This window comes from Scyliorhinus torazame, chromosome 16 (genome assembly GCF_047496885.1).
Source record: "Scyliorhinus torazame isolate Kashiwa2021f chromosome 16, sScyTor2.1, whole genome shotgun sequence".
Classification (NCBI taxonomy): domain Eukaryota; kingdom Metazoa; phylum Chordata; class Chondrichthyes; order Carcharhiniformes; family Scyliorhinidae; genus Scyliorhinus; species Scyliorhinus torazame.
In genome coordinates this window covers 163,223,558-163,238,847 of record NC_092722.1, presented here as the reverse complement: position 1 = coordinate 163,238,847, position 15,290 = coordinate 163,223,558, and the positions used below count along the sequence as shown (strand labels likewise).

General features: G+C 47.9%; 1 protein-coding gene across 1 annotated transcript in view; it reads left to right on the top strand.

Annotated features, from left to right (window-relative positions):
* Positions 1 to 15,290, top strand: part of LOC140393195 (G protein-coupled receptor kinase 5-like) — a 385,259-nt gene that overhangs the window by 197,161 nt on the left and 172,808 nt on the right. Inside the window, exon 3 of the mRNA XM_072479357.1 lies at positions 7,101 to 7,213. Coding sequence (XP_072335458.1) covers positions 7,101 to 7,213 — 113 coding nt within the window. The remainder of the gene's footprint in view (positions 1 to 7,100; positions 7,214 to 15,290) is intronic.

Below are 15,290 nucleotides of genomic sequence, written 5' to 3'. Positions count from 1 at the left end.
CAGGTAAGCTGAAACTCCATGGGCGGGATTCTCCCCTACCCGGCAGGCGGGGGGGGGGTGTTCCGGCGTAATGGAATGGTGGGAACCACTCCGGCGTCGGGCCGCCCCAAAGGTGCGGAGGTCGGGGCCAAGCCCTCACCTTGAGGAGCTAGGCCCGTGCCGGAGTGGTTTGCGCACCACCAGCTGGCGGGAAAGGCCTTTGGCGCCACGCCAGCTGGGGCCGGAAGGTCTACGCCGGGTGACGCGGGTCGGCGCATGCGCGGAAGCGTCAGCGGCTGCTGACGTCATCCCCGCGCATGCGCAGGGGAGGGGGTCTCTTCCACCTCTGCCATAGTGAAGACCATGGTGAAGGCGTAAGAAAAAGAGTGCTCCCACGGCACAGGACCGCCCGCGGATCGGTGGGCCCCGATCACGGGCCAGGCCACCGTGGGGGCACCCCCGGGGGCCAGATCACCCCGGGCGCCCCCCAGGACCCTGGAGCCTGCCCGTGCCACCTTGTCCCGCCGTTCAGAAGGTGGTTTAATCTGCGCTGGCGGGACAGGCATTCCAGCAGCAGCTTCGGCCCATTGCCGAGAATCGGCGGGGGTGGGCCCGCTGACTGGCGCGGTGCGATTCCCACCCCCGCCGACCGGCGTGGCGCGATTCCCGCCCCGCCGAATCTCTGGTGGCGGAGACTTCGGGACATGGCGGGGGCGGGATTCAGGCCACCCCCGGCGATTCTCCGACCCAGCATGGGGTTGGAGAATCCCGCCCCAGGTTCTGCTTGCTCTGAGCAATGCGACGAGAGTTGCATGGCATGTGTTTATTTAGGTATGTAAGTATTATAGATTACATTGTGATTGTAAAATTAGAAAAGGTTGGTGCTGTGTAAAATAAGTGTTACAATAACAGAATTGGGGAGAGCTGGTAGATGAGTACACAGCGTGATAAGTAAAAGAGTAAATTACAATTGTAAGCACTGAATGGGGAATCTCTCAGACCAGAGTTAAGATAAAAGGGAATATAGTTGTGCCTGATCCAACTGCTGAAAAATTAAAGGACATTAAAACTTTCGTCAACATTAATTCTGTCTGTGCAATAGTTTGCAACCTCTACATTTATAATATGACCTCTTTTTATTTTAACAAATAATTTTGAAGCCAGTTTTCCCCCTTATGAGATGGAACATGGGAATAGAAGATCACTCATCCCCTCAATTTGATTGGGACTCATCTGCATCTTAGCTCCATCTACCTTCCTTAATTCCATAACCCTTAATACCCTGAATTTGTTTTGTCCGAGCTGTTTGGGAGAGAGTGTTGCCGAGTTCCACTGCCCATTACCTGAATATATTTTCCTTGACATCATCACCGAACAGTCGAGCTGTAATTTTAAGGTTATGTGTGAAATTTCCCCCACCCAAGCACTTAGTTTCTTTTGTTCTACTCTTATGTGCTCCTTTGAATTATCTTAAACACCCCCAAAAGATCACCTAATGATCTATATTCAAGGGAGTAAAGTCCAGTCTACCCATCCTGTCTATATAATTTAACTCTGTGAGCCCCTATGGTCTTTGGAATGGAGAATCAAGGAGGGGTCTCAAAACGGCTTTTACGTTGGTGAGGTTACCTCGCTCGACTGTCCCACCCTCCTCCAATGACGTAATGGGTTTTCCGTCATGCAATGACAGGACTCCATAATAGTACACTTTAATATAATTAGCAGGCCTCATCCCCCATTGCCCCGGTGGCATGATATCACACTGTTGATGTTTACAACAGATTTTTTTAAACTAGGGGGGTGGGGGCAATACCCTGGCACTGTAATCTATAATACTTACATATGTAAACATTCACATCGGCATCTCTTAGTGCTAGGGGCATCACCAGAAGATTGAAGGCTCCCCAGTAGTCAGGCTCTGGGGCAGGGTGGTACCCTGGCACTCCTGGTGCCACTGGGCACCCTGGCACTGCCACCCAGGCACTGCCAGGGTTCCCATGTGGGTACTGCCAAGCTGGTTGGGGCAGTGCCAGGCTGACAATGCCAAGGTGCCCAGTGGGGTGTTGTCCATGCCTTGGATCGGGCCCAGGGGTGCCCTGCCCTTACGAGGTGGGGTGAGGAGCTCGAGGACCCCTAATAGGTAAGTTGGGATGTTGGAGGTCATGAGATTGGGGCGGCATTTAAAAACGGCACACCAAACTCTTCCTGTACTGGTGAGCTGAGCTTGTCGATGTAGTAAATGAATGTAAATGCGGCCTTGGCGGGTATTCCTTGCAGAAACCCGAAGAGAAACACCCCAGTAAATGCGCCCAGAACAGGACTCTGTTTTGTCCCTGTTAAATTGCGCCGCATGTTGAATTGCCTTTGGATTCATTTTCATCGTGTAATCCAAAAAACACACATTATTGGAACAGTAACCCGAGGTATGGTGGTAAATTAATGGAAGTAGCTATTTAAATCTCTGCTTAACATGTGCACATGTTTGAAACAGAAGGCAATGACTAATCTTGCAATTAAGTTATCCAATTAAACAAGGAACACAGATGGAAATGTTTTTTTAAAGTTTCCTGACTGCAGGCCTACTAAAATCCATATGTCACATTGGTTACATTTGTCCAAAACCTACATCATCTGCTTGTAAAGCAAATTATTGTTCATCGCAGAGTAGCTATGAAGTGTAAGGGTGCATCAATATATAGGACGTGATTCAACTAAATGGGAACAAAGTCCCATAGTAAGTGCATTTAGCCGCGTATTACCCATCACTCGTAGTGCTGAGAACCAATAGCTATACACCTCTTGTGTTAAATGAGAGGCCTCAGCGGGGAACGCGCGGCTGAGGCTGCATGTCGCCCTGGTTTCTACATTGAGGAGCTCCACTCGCCGGAACTCCTCAGTGTAGCGAGAGATCTACGAGGCCCCCAACGCAAACTCCGATGCCTCCCAGATGCCAATGCACTATGGGAGGTGGCAGTGCCAGGCTGTCATCTAGGTGGCACTGCCAGGATGCCTTGGCACCAGCAGTGCCAAGGTACCACTCTGCCCAAGGGGCACGCACCTGGGGGCCTCTGAACGCCTGGAAGACTCTCATGAGTGCCGTCCTGTGTGGTCCCCGTTTGAAACGGCCAGTGCAGAAGGGCGCTCGCCCGAGTTCTCGGAGGCGCAGGGGTAGATCTTAACGCCAGAAACTGCATATTAAAGTGAAACTGTTGTGCTTTAATGTGCATTTTTGCTAAAAAGTGATCCTGCCCACAATGGGCGGGATTTACATCGCAGCATCTCGCGAGTTCGTGTTAGATCTTGCGAGGCATTGCGAGCCAGATAGATCCTGGGGTCTCCTGGCTTCTATTGGTTACACTGCACCTTGGCAAGCTGCTTTGTGGGTGCAGCGTGGCCTTGGGATCATGCCCAATGTTATGCCTAGCTGACGAGCAGAGTCGGGTGCCACGCTAGAAAACTAGTGTATGTCGCTGAATAATTTCACAAATTTTGACACCTCTAGAAAAGCGGACGTTTCAATTGTAGCTGAGAATACAACCCTCAGGATATCTGAAGGCAAGTAATTGTGATAGTGAGACATGGGTAGGTCAGAATAACCTGCAAATATGGCCAACATTTGGTCAAAAAGGAAAATTGGGTTGCTGTGGTTCAGTTGTTCATCCCAGTGTCCTGGACAATATTATCTCTCATCCAACATCTTACCATTATCACATTGCAGTTTGTAGGACCCTGCTGTGGGCAACTTGACTGCTGCCTTTCCTCAGTTGCAAGTTGACTGCTTTAAGATAGATGCTGTGACCATTTGCCCTGGTTACTCCACAGTAACAAGTGGGATGCTGCCCTAGAAAAGAGAGTCCGAACATGGCCTTGAATGCAGTCTTTCTGGTGCAAGTGGTAATTATGTTCATTTAGTGAAATTGATAGAAGCAATGCTGTTGCACCAAAATTGTAATCCTTGGTCTTTGCAATATTGGCTCAGTCTGAAGTGAGTTGCATTGCATAAAAAAGAAAATTAAAACAGAACAAAACCTCAGTAGCTCTACCTGCCAATTAGGACTGGACTTTTGGCGAGGGGGCATGAAGATTGAGTCGGAAAACATCCCAATGCGCAGACAAAGGGCCCCACCCACCATATTTCCATTCTGGGGAGGCAGGATAGAGTTCAGCCCCCCACCCCCACCCCTCCATGCCAGATTCTCCACGGTACACTGGAATGAAACATGCTTGTACAACGTGATGTGCAGATGCCAGGGACTCGTCTGAACAAGCCTGGGGTTGACTCTGGGAGTTCAGATGGAGGTCACCCAAAACCCTAGTCCTTGGAAAAGCACAGCACTGGATCAGGGGTGCATCTGTATGTGACCTTCCAGGTTCAGGGTCCTGGGGGGAGTCCATCTTCCAACCTCAGAATGTTCTTGGAGATCCACCAACGTTCTCAGGAGTTCTATCTTCAGGTTTCAGAATGCTCCCGAAGATCTACCTTCATTTTCAGAAGTTCCACTTTGTTCACTGATAGGTCAGTGATGTTGGATACAATTTCAATATGGCATCCAGACACAATGGCAGATTACATACCATCCAGGCCTGCCCCATCACCGAATAGGGCATGAAACACCGGGGTGCATGATTAATGAGGCTTGGACTGGAATTTCTATCGTGTTTTCGACGCTGCATGTTCCCACCCCGCTTATAAACATTTAGTCACAAATTGGGAAAATTCCATCCATAGAAACCAGGACCAGAAGTAGCCCATTTCATTCTTTGACCCTTCTCCACCATTCAGCAAGATCATGGTTGATTTTTTTTACCTCAACTCCACCATCCCCCATTAGCCCCAGATCCTTTAATTCCATTAGTACCCAAACGCCTGTCACTGTCAGTCTTGAAAATACTCGATGACTGAGCGCAGAGGGCCCTCCGAGGTAGAAATTTCAAATGAATTCATAATCTCAGTCCCAAATGGCCAACACCTTATTCTGAGACTGTGAGGCCATGTTCCAGATTCCCTAGCCAGGGAAACATTTTGGCAACAACATCCCCTTAAGAATATATTTCAATTGGATCATCCCTCATTCTTGTAATCGCCATGGTAAACGCACCTAGTCTGCATAAGATCACCTCATAGACACACTCCTCAGTCAAGAAATTAATCGAATGAACCTTTTTTGCACTTGCCTCTGGAGCAAATATGATGTCCTTGGGTAAGGAGACCAAAACTACACAAACTATTCTCAGTGTGGCTTCATCAATGCCCTGACTAATTGTAGTAAAACTTTACATTCATATCCAATCCCTTTGTAACAAAAGCTAACATATGAATTGCTTTCCTAATTGCTTGCTTAACTTGCATGTTAACCTTTTGTGATTCATTTACAAGGACACCCAGGTCCTTCTGAATGTGAACATTTCCCAGTCTTGCCAATCAAAAATATTATTTTTTTTACGTGAAGATGGTCTGCTCCCAGGCCCATAGTACTTTCAGATGTCAATCACGCTAGTTCACAGTCTCAATTATATATTTAATCTTCCTCTTCAGTGGTCAGTGTCTAGATTGCAAGAAAGTACAACTGAAGTGGTGGGCTTATTGTGCAGGGAGCCATTGTTACAAACCATTTTCCCTCTTTGTACTGAGTCACTTCAACAACTTCTTTGACAACTGTTTATCATTCTGTGGCCGCGATTCAACTAAATGGGAATAAAGTCTCATTGTGATTGCGTTTAGCCGTGTGTTTCCTGGCGCTCGCATTGCCGAGAAACACGTGGTAATGGCTATTCAACGCGACTCACGTTGTATAAGGGGTCTCAGCGGGGAACACAAGGCCGCACATACGCCATTTTATAGCTCCCCAGCGTAGCGAGAGGTCGCCCTGATCTCCGAGGTCCCCGAAGTAATCCCCGGACCTTTCCCAACATGAATGCACTATGAGACGGAGCCCCAACACCTGCGCAGGGCATGCACGGCCCAATCGCAGGTATGCAAAAATGCCAGCTTTGCACCTTGGCAGTGCTAGCCTGGTACCCTGGCAGTGCCAAGGCCAGCTGGCAAAGCCATCTAGGCACCTTGGCAGACTAGCTCTCATCTGCAGATATGCCAAAAGGTGATCCCGCCCACAATGGGCAGGATTTACGTCACAATTTCTTGCAAGATTGCATTGGATCCTGCGAGGCTTTGTAAGCAAGGTAGATCCCAGGAGCGGGCTTTCCCGGCCTTTATTGGTCCCGCTGTGCCACGGCGAGCTGCTTTTCAGTCACGAGCTTGATCGTTGGATCTCGGCAAATTAAGAAATTTAATATTCACTTTTTTAATAAAGATGCGCTTCATTTTTATGGGGAGACTGGTGCCGTGGTAATGTCACTGGACTTGTAATCCAGAGGCCCAGGCTAATGCTCTGGGGACATGGGTTTAAATCCCACCACGACAGCTGGGAGAAATTTGAATTCAATTAATAAACCTGGAATATAAAGCTAGACTCAGCAATGGTGACCATGGCGACTACTATCGATTGTCGTAAAAACCCGTCATGTCCACTGATGCCCTTTACGGAAGGAAATCTGCCAACCATACCCGGACAGGCCTACTTGTGGCTCCAGACCAAAGCAATGTGGTTGAGTGTTAACTGCCATCTGTAATGGCCTAGCAAGGGCCCCCTGTTCAAGGGCAATTAGGGATGGGCAACAAATGCTGGCCTTGCCACCGAGGCATGATTGAGTAAAGAAAATTGCGGCCTGTATGTCGTTGCTGAACATAATGCAGTGTTCATGTAAACTGTTGAGCAATGTAGTATATCACAGTGTTATTCACAAGAAACTGAAGTGTCATGAAGAAAGTATGCAAAAATATAAAAGCAGGATATTTTCAAACCGTAGACTTAATTTTAAAAACCTTTTCAGATGATGCATTTTAGTGCATCATATTATGTCTATATGCTTGGAGCACCATCCATCTTTTCACACAGAATGGGTGAGCAATAATTGCATAATTCACAACCGTTGAAAATTCATTACGTTACTGTCACAATTAATAAGCATAAATTAAAACAACATTAAGGAAATCATATGAAGTGTTTTATTGTTTATTTTTTTCTCTTCCCCCTCCCCCTCCCCGCCTTGTGCCTCTGTAGAGAGAGACTATTCCAGCCTCTGTGACAAGCAACCAATTGGAAGATTACTTTTTCGGCAGTTCTGTGAAGCCCAGCCTGAACTTCAACACTACATAAATTTTCTTGATTTAGTGGTAAGTTGGTTATGGAAAATGATTCGGAATACTATTTGGGTGGTGTGCTTGGATGTTTGAGTGCCTAGGTTAGGTGAGGTTTTAATAGTCTTGATAAATGTGTTCACCCAACTTCCACTTGGAGTTGGATGCAGAGGTGGAGCAATTAATTGGGCAATCGCTTCTGAAGAAAATAGGAGGTCACATGACATACTCCATGCCCCTTTCTCATCTGTATGCAACCCTGTATCCAATCATATTGTCTGGGAATGTTGCCATGGTTGGCAACTGAAAGATGTTTTAATTGAATGTTCCTATGAAATATTTCAAATCTTTTCTTCATGTTTAATTTATTAGCTTCAGTAAATTTATTGTAACAAAGCACGCAAGGCCTGTCCCGTCCAACCAATCTGTACTGTGACCGCCTGACCAAATCAGGGGCTGGTTTAGCACACTGGGCTAAATAGCTGGCTTTTATAGAAGACCAAGGCAGGTCAGCAGCACGGTTCAATAACCGTACCAGCCTCCCCGAACAGGCGCCGGAATGTGGTGACTAGGGGCTTTTCACAGTGACTTAATTGAAGCCTACTTGTGAGAATAAGCGATTTTCATTTCATTTCAATCTGACTGCGGCTGCTTTTGGGTTTGAGCATCTGCCTGATGTACGCATCCAATCGTATCTTGGGCACAGCTCATCTAGAGTTTCATTGGATAGACTCCAGTATATGTTTCTCAGTTGTACCCTGGGCTATTTCCATGTCTGCATTAATTTTCCTTCGCAAAGATTGAACTCCCCCGTGGGGAATTACAAACGGGAAGCATAAGAACGAGAGAAACATCAGCTTAGTTGATAACATTTTATTGATCGCTGAGTCAGAAGATAGTCAGTTTGAGACCCAAAACAAATATGGATTATAGCCTGCAATTCGAAGACAATGTTAAATTTTTGGTGATGCTGCACTGTCAATGACATGTTAAACAAATCTCAGTGTTTTGCTGGATCAGGTGGGTTTAACGTCCCGTGAAACTATTAAAGAACAGGGATTGAAGGCCGGTGCCTTTGCTAACATTCCTCCCTCAGTCAATACCACCAAACACAAGTTCATTCATCTCATTGCTGTTGGGATTTCTGACAGTGACTGTTATGTTTGTCTACAGTCAAATTAAGTGCTTTGAGAGGCTTTGTTGTGATAAGGCACCGTGTAAACACTAGTATTGGTAACTATACAAGTCCATTAATTCTATTTTACAAGTATTCAAAGTAAAGCTAAATCAAATATTGATATTTGTATATTTGATGGGCCATAAATTGTTATGATACCAGTTGGTGTTGTAACTGGATAGCAAGATCCCAGAATGGTAGCCTGGCTCAAAACACTGTAACTTTTATTATTTAAATAAAATATGGAGGAACAGAGTCACAGGAACATTGTTTCTTTTTCTTGTTGTTAAAACTAATCAATTATTAAACATGATAAATTGGATTATGATGAAATACTCCTTTACTCTTTACCTTAACAGCTACACACAGATTTTAAGATTAACACAGACTGCAATGTACATCTTAAGATACAACTGTCTCATTAAAAGCACGCAAGGTGACTGTAGTAAGACCCACTTCACTCTGAATCCAAGTGAATGTCTATCGGTTTCTCCTCAAAGTCCCCCCCAGAAGGTACAGCATGGTGGCACATTGCTGCCTCATGGCGCCGAGGTCCCAGGTTCGATCCCGGCTCTGGGTCACATTCCGTGTGGAGTTTGCACATTCCCCCCGTGTTTGCGTGGGTTTCACCCCCACAACCCAAAGATGTGCAGGGTAGGTTAATTGGCCATGTTAAATTGCTCCTTAATTGGAAAAAAAGAATTGGGTACTCTAAATTTTTTTTAAAATCCCAGATAATTCTTATACTTTGAATCACCAGTGGTGGGCTTCTCCCATACCCGGCGGGGTGGGGGATCCTGGTGGGACGGAGTGGCATGAACCCACTCCGGCGTTGGGCCGCCCCAAAGGAATTCTCCGCACCTTAAGGGGCTAGGCCCACCCCGGAGTGGTTGCCGCCCTGCTGGCCGGCGGGATAGCGGCTTGGCGCCACGCCAACCAGCGCCGAAGGGCCTCCGCCGGCTGGGGCGAGTCGCCACATGCGCAGGGGCGCCAGAGCGTGCTGGCATTATCCCCTCGCATGCGGCCGGGCCGGTTTTTGGGGAGCGGGAGAATTAGGAGGACGGCGGGGGCGGGATTCACGCCAACCCCTGGCGATTCTCTCACCCGGCAGGGGGTCGGAGAATCCCTCCCCTTGTCTCACTGAACTCTGGATTTTACGCCGCCCGATGCCTGTAAGCAGTGTTCCCGATGTGGCGGGGAATTAGGCTTCGTGAAGAAAACGAGATCGGCGCTTCCGTTACCGATGCCCCCCCCCCCCCCCCCCCCCCCCCGCCGCTGGCTGCAGGACCGAGGTTCGCACCCACTTAGCAGGCCGGGCACCCTTGTCCGTGCCCACCTGATTCTCTGGTCCTCTGGGCCGGGAATCACGTGGGCGAGATTTACTACAGGTATTTCCCAGCGTGGCCCCGACGAGGTGGATCTTGCAGTGGGTCAAGGGGGTAACTCATTAAGAGAGTGCCCCCAAAGTCCATCCGTGTGCCACCCTCCATGCCCCCTCCCACAACGCAAAGCCTGCCCACCCAATCCCCACCAGACTCCCCCCCCCCCCCCCCCTCCCATCCCCACCAGATCCCCCCCCCCACCTCCCCACCAGACCCCTAGATAGGGAGACCCCCAAATTCCCCCTTGATAAAGAGACCCCCCCAGATAACCCCTAGATAAAGAGACCTCACTCATAGACCCATCTAAATAGGGAGACCTCCTCACAGATCCCCCAGAGAAGAGAGTCCTGTCAGGAATCCCCCACCACCCCCAAAAAAGAGAAACATGTCAGGAAACCCCCTCGGAAAAGAGAAACCTGGCTTGAAGCGGAGGATAAGTACAGATTGAGGCAGTGAAAAAGACTACTGTTGTTACATTCACCTGAGCAATATACCTGCGGGCTCAGACACAGGAAGCACCACATATCAATTCCTGGAAAGAGAAAGCAGTCAGCTGTGTTTAAACCCCTCAGATCCTTGAGCTGCGAGCCATTCATTCATTTCCCTCAGTGGGCTGTGATTGGGAGCTGCACACCACACAGCTGTCAGCCTTTCTTCATTCCCGTACCAGTCTCCCCAGCAGGCGCCGGAATGTGGCGACTCGGGGCTTTTCACAGTAACTTCATTTGAAGCCTACTTGTGACAATAAGCGATTTACATTTCATTTTTTTCATTTCATCTTCCTTCATGGTTGAATAACTCTGAAGTGCTCTAACCACAATGTTTATAAGCATCAACCACTTCAAAGAGAGTTAAGTGCTGCCAATTTCCAGCTAACCACTTCAATATCACTCAAGCGTGAAGGGGGGGGGGATTGGAATGCACTTAACTCTCTTTAAATTTTAGGAATTGAAACCAACCCCCATACAAACATCTTTATCCAGCATGATTTTAACTATAGGGCCACAATTCCTCAGAGCTGCTAGCCCCACGCTGGATTCCTGATGGCCCATTGAATCGGGCATGAGTGCACAAACAGGATTCTCACCGAGAGTCAAACCAGTTGTGAGTCTCCCAGCCCACTGTGCCTGGCCTGATCAGGTGCTCGGCCAGAGCAGATGAGAACCTTATACCAACTGATCTTCACGAATTTAAATATAGTTACTGGGGTTGAGGCCAGATGTTCTGGTATACTCCCCCCCCCCCCCCCCCCCTCTCAGCTGGAAGTCCCAATCTCTCCTGGTCCTGACAATCAGGTTCCGTGAACTTCAAGGAGGGAGGGGCAAGGGGGTCAGTGCAATCTCTACGCTTACCTCCAGGGTGTCAAGGAGGATCCTTCAGGGGAGCGTTGGGTGAAGGGGACTTGGGCTGGGCTGGAGGGGTCTTTCCTGAGTTGGGGTCTTCCCTCTGTAACTTTGAAAATCATTCAACAATCTGTCAGCATGTCAAGTTACAGTTAAAAGTCTTCCCTCTGATGTGTTGGAAGCCTTTGATGTCTCTTCCAGCATGTAAAATTCAAAGATTTGTCAGATGAAGGTGTTTCACAGTCAGTTTAATTCCTTTTTAATTTTTCCAAACCTCTGGGCATGCTGAGAAGCCTAAAAGCTTTGAACTGCATTGCTTTCATTCAATTTCACAGTCCATTACCTTTCGCAAGCCTCTTGATTGACAGATCCAGGCTATTTCAAAGGAGGGCTTTGCTTTTTTTGTTTTTATAGCTCTTCATGATCCATTAACTCTGAAGTGCTTCCTCTTTTGAGCAGGTGTTATTTCTAACTGCAGCTTTTTTAAAGAAGCTATTTATTTGTTCTGAAGAGCTTCCTAGAAAGACTGGGTGCTCTGTCTGAGTGTTGCCCCCACACTTGGGGCTTGAAGAAGTTAAAGGAGAAGGAAATTGACTGTGAAAAAAACACTTCAAGATTTTCCAACACATCAAAGGGAAGATTTTCCATTCATCTGATAGATCATTGATATTGACATCAAAGGGTTTCAAGGCTATAGAGGGAAAACTAATTTGACATGCTAAAAGTCAGTATAGTGATTTTCAAAGCAACAGAGGGAAGACCTACCACATGACCCCCCCCAAGCAGGTCCTCCCTTAGCATCCTGGGGTAAGTGTAGGGAGAGTACTCACCCCCTTGCCCTCCTTCTGAGTCCACAGCTCAAGGTTGGCACTGCCAAGCGGCAGGGACTGAAGAAGGGACTGAGGAGGGAGGGGCCTGCAGGGGAGTGACATTTGGTGAGCCAATAACAGGGAGTCGCTCACTTGGGGAGGGGTGGCCTTGCCAACGAATGTGTAGGGGGGGCTGCCAGTGATTGGAGGGGGGTGGCTGCCATGTTCCTCTGAGATTGGAGCCCCCTATAAAAATGGTGCCCCGATATCTGAGAAGTGGGACCTGTCAGCCCCTCTCAAGCCCCGCACAAAACTCTCCCGTCCCCATATAAGTTTCAAAATGTCGTTGAATTCCGCCTCCGCGATGCTGCCAGAACCAGCTGCACATGCACCGTATTTTCTGCTGGCAGCAGTATTTGGTTTTGAATCGAAAGAATCGAGCCTTAAACTTTACCCTTCCAGGCACAGAAACATTAAATTAAACCCACTTAAACCTATATCTTATTTTTATTGTTCACAAATCTAAATATAATTCCCATAAAACTACCTTTGTTTCCCGAACATAAATACTGTGACTCATACTGAAATTATATTAAACTAGGTTTAATCAGTTTCTTAATATTGATATATTTACAGAGGCCAAATTATATTGCAAATTGATCATCAATTTAAACATAAATAGAAGGGTGCCTGTGTTTTGATACCTAGCCACAAACATTCCTAAAAATTAAACAAAATGTAGATTAATATTAATTTTGAGTATGCTAATTTTTTGTTTCACTTTAAAATTAATTGTTAACTTCACATTTTTAGAACTTGTTGATTTGGTGCTACTGCAATGTTCCATGATACAGTAAAGTTCAAGAAGTATTTTTCAGGTTTTAAAAACATTCTTCCATGGGAGGCGAGCATCACTAGCAAGGCTAACAGTGGGTGCCAATCTCTTATTGCCCTTGAGACAATGGTGGTGCTGCACCTTCTCTCACTTCTGTGGTCCATGTAATGTCGGTACGCCCACAGCGCCACCAGTGGAGGGCAGGGGGGGAGGGTTCCAGCAACAGCAATATAGTTCCAAGTCAGGATAGTGTGTAGCTTAGAGGTGATGATGTTTGCATGTGCCTGCTGCCCTTGTTCTTCTAGATAATAAAGGTTGCATGTTTGGAATGTGCTGTCAAAGAATCCTTGCTGAGTTGTTGCACTGCATCTTACCGATGGTGCACACTGCTACCACTGTGCATCAATGGTGGAGGGAGTGAATGTCTAAGGTGGGGGATGGGGTGCAAATCAGGTGGGCTGCATGTTGAGCTTGAGTGTTGTTAGAGCTGTGCCCATCCAGGGAGGTGGAGAGTATTCCATCACATGCCTGACATGTGACTTGTAGATGGTGGACAGGCTGTGGGGTGTCAGGAGGTGAGTTTCAACACTGCATTTAAAATTATGGTGCAAACTGATTGCATATTATATCGAAAAGGTTAATACCAAACCTTTGACTTTGAGTTTAGGGTAAGCAGAGCGTGGATTAATGTATAAAATGACCACTCCGAAGAAAGTTCAAAACTTTTTTCAAAAAGTATTTTTACTCCAAATTTTCTACATTTTTACAATTTACCAGTAACAAACTCACCCAACACATTAAACCACCCACCCACCCGGTCCCCCCCCCCCCACCCTCCCCCCCCCCCCCCACCCTCCCCCCCCCCCTCCCCCCCCCCCCACCCTCCCCCCCCCCCCCCCCACCCTCCCCCCCCCCCCCCCCCCCCCCTCCTCAACCCTCCCTCAACAGTCAACGGTAACCCAACTTTTCAAAATGCAAAATAACCTAACCACAACTTTTGTAGAACCCATCACTCAGCCCCTTAGAGCAAATTTCACCTCCTCCAGGGCCAAAAACTCCCTGCCATGCCGAAGCACAGGGTGGAGAAGCTAACCTCCATCCCAACAGAACCAGCAAGGCAAAGGCTAAGACATCTGCCCCCAGGCCCGTCTATAGCTCCGGCCTGACCGACACCCCGAATATAGCTTTCAGGGGATCGGGCTCCACATCAACATGCAGAACCCCCAGAATGGTGTTGAAAACCACCCACCCAACCTTTCCAGCTTCGGGCAGGCCCGAAACATATGCAGATGGTTCGCAGGGCCCCTCTGACATCATGCACAGACATCCTCCACCCCCTCACACAGCCGGCTCACCCTTGACTTTGTCAAGTGCACCTGTTGCTATTTTATTTAACAAACCACAAGCAGTGAGTATGTTTCTGGTATTGATCAAATGACCACACAACCAGTATGTTAGTTCAAAAGACAGTTTATTATTAAACACAAGACTTGTCTCTCTGTGCAATGATACACGTGGCTACGCATTAAACTACACCTTTCAACTAAGATGACCTTTACTTAACTTCTGGATGACCGGCTCTGTGCAGGTAGATAAGGTCTTTATCTGAGTCCCCACGTGTTTCGGCTGGAAATCGTCAGGTTCGTCTCCGCTGCGGCTCGTCTCTCTCAGGTAGCGATTGTGGGTCTTGAACTTGGCTGGTTGTTATGCTGCGATTGGTGTAGGCTCAGGCCCGTCCCAAAAGAGGCCAAACCCTAGTGTGCAGGGCTTCTTATCTTCTCTTTCGTGCAATTAGACCCTAATCGATACTGGCCAATCAGGGGCGGGTCCTTCGATGGCTGGGCGGGTCCTAGTCACCATTGTCCCAAGTATAAGGGGAGGTGTCACCGGGGAGACTGCTACTGTTGCTATTCCTTAATTTGAGTCTATTGTGCTGGGGAAATTAGTGATTGACCTTTAACAGGTGCAAGTTTCAGTTCGGTCTGGTTTTCCTTTGCACAATACACAGGAGCTGTGTACTGTCTGTGTCCCAACTTTTTTTTTTAATATGTTTTTATTAAGAATTTTTCAACAACAATATTTTCCACCTTACAAACAAACCCCCCCCCCCCCCTGGAATCTTCCCGTACGTGTCAGTTTCCGGATCATTCATGTGTTTTCTTGATCAAATGCCCCCCAGCGGAACCCCCCCCCCTTTCCCCCCCCCCTCCTCGAACGATGTCCCCCCCTCCCTCCCCCCCTCTGGGTTGCTGCTGTCCGACCTTCATCTAACGCTCCACGAGATGGTCTAGGAACGGTTGCCATCACCTGTAGAACCCCTGCGCAGACCCTCTCAAGGCAAACTTTATCCTTTCCAACTTGATAAACCCTGCCATATCATTTATCCAGGCCTCCACACTGGGGCTGGGGGGGTTCGCCTCCTTCCACATTAGCAAGATTGTTCGCCGGGCTACTAGGGACGCAAAGGCCAGAATGCCGGCCTCTTTAGCCTCCTGCACTCCCGGCTCGTCCACTACTCCAAATAGTGCTCGCCCCCAGCTTGACTTGACCCGGACTTTCGCCACCTG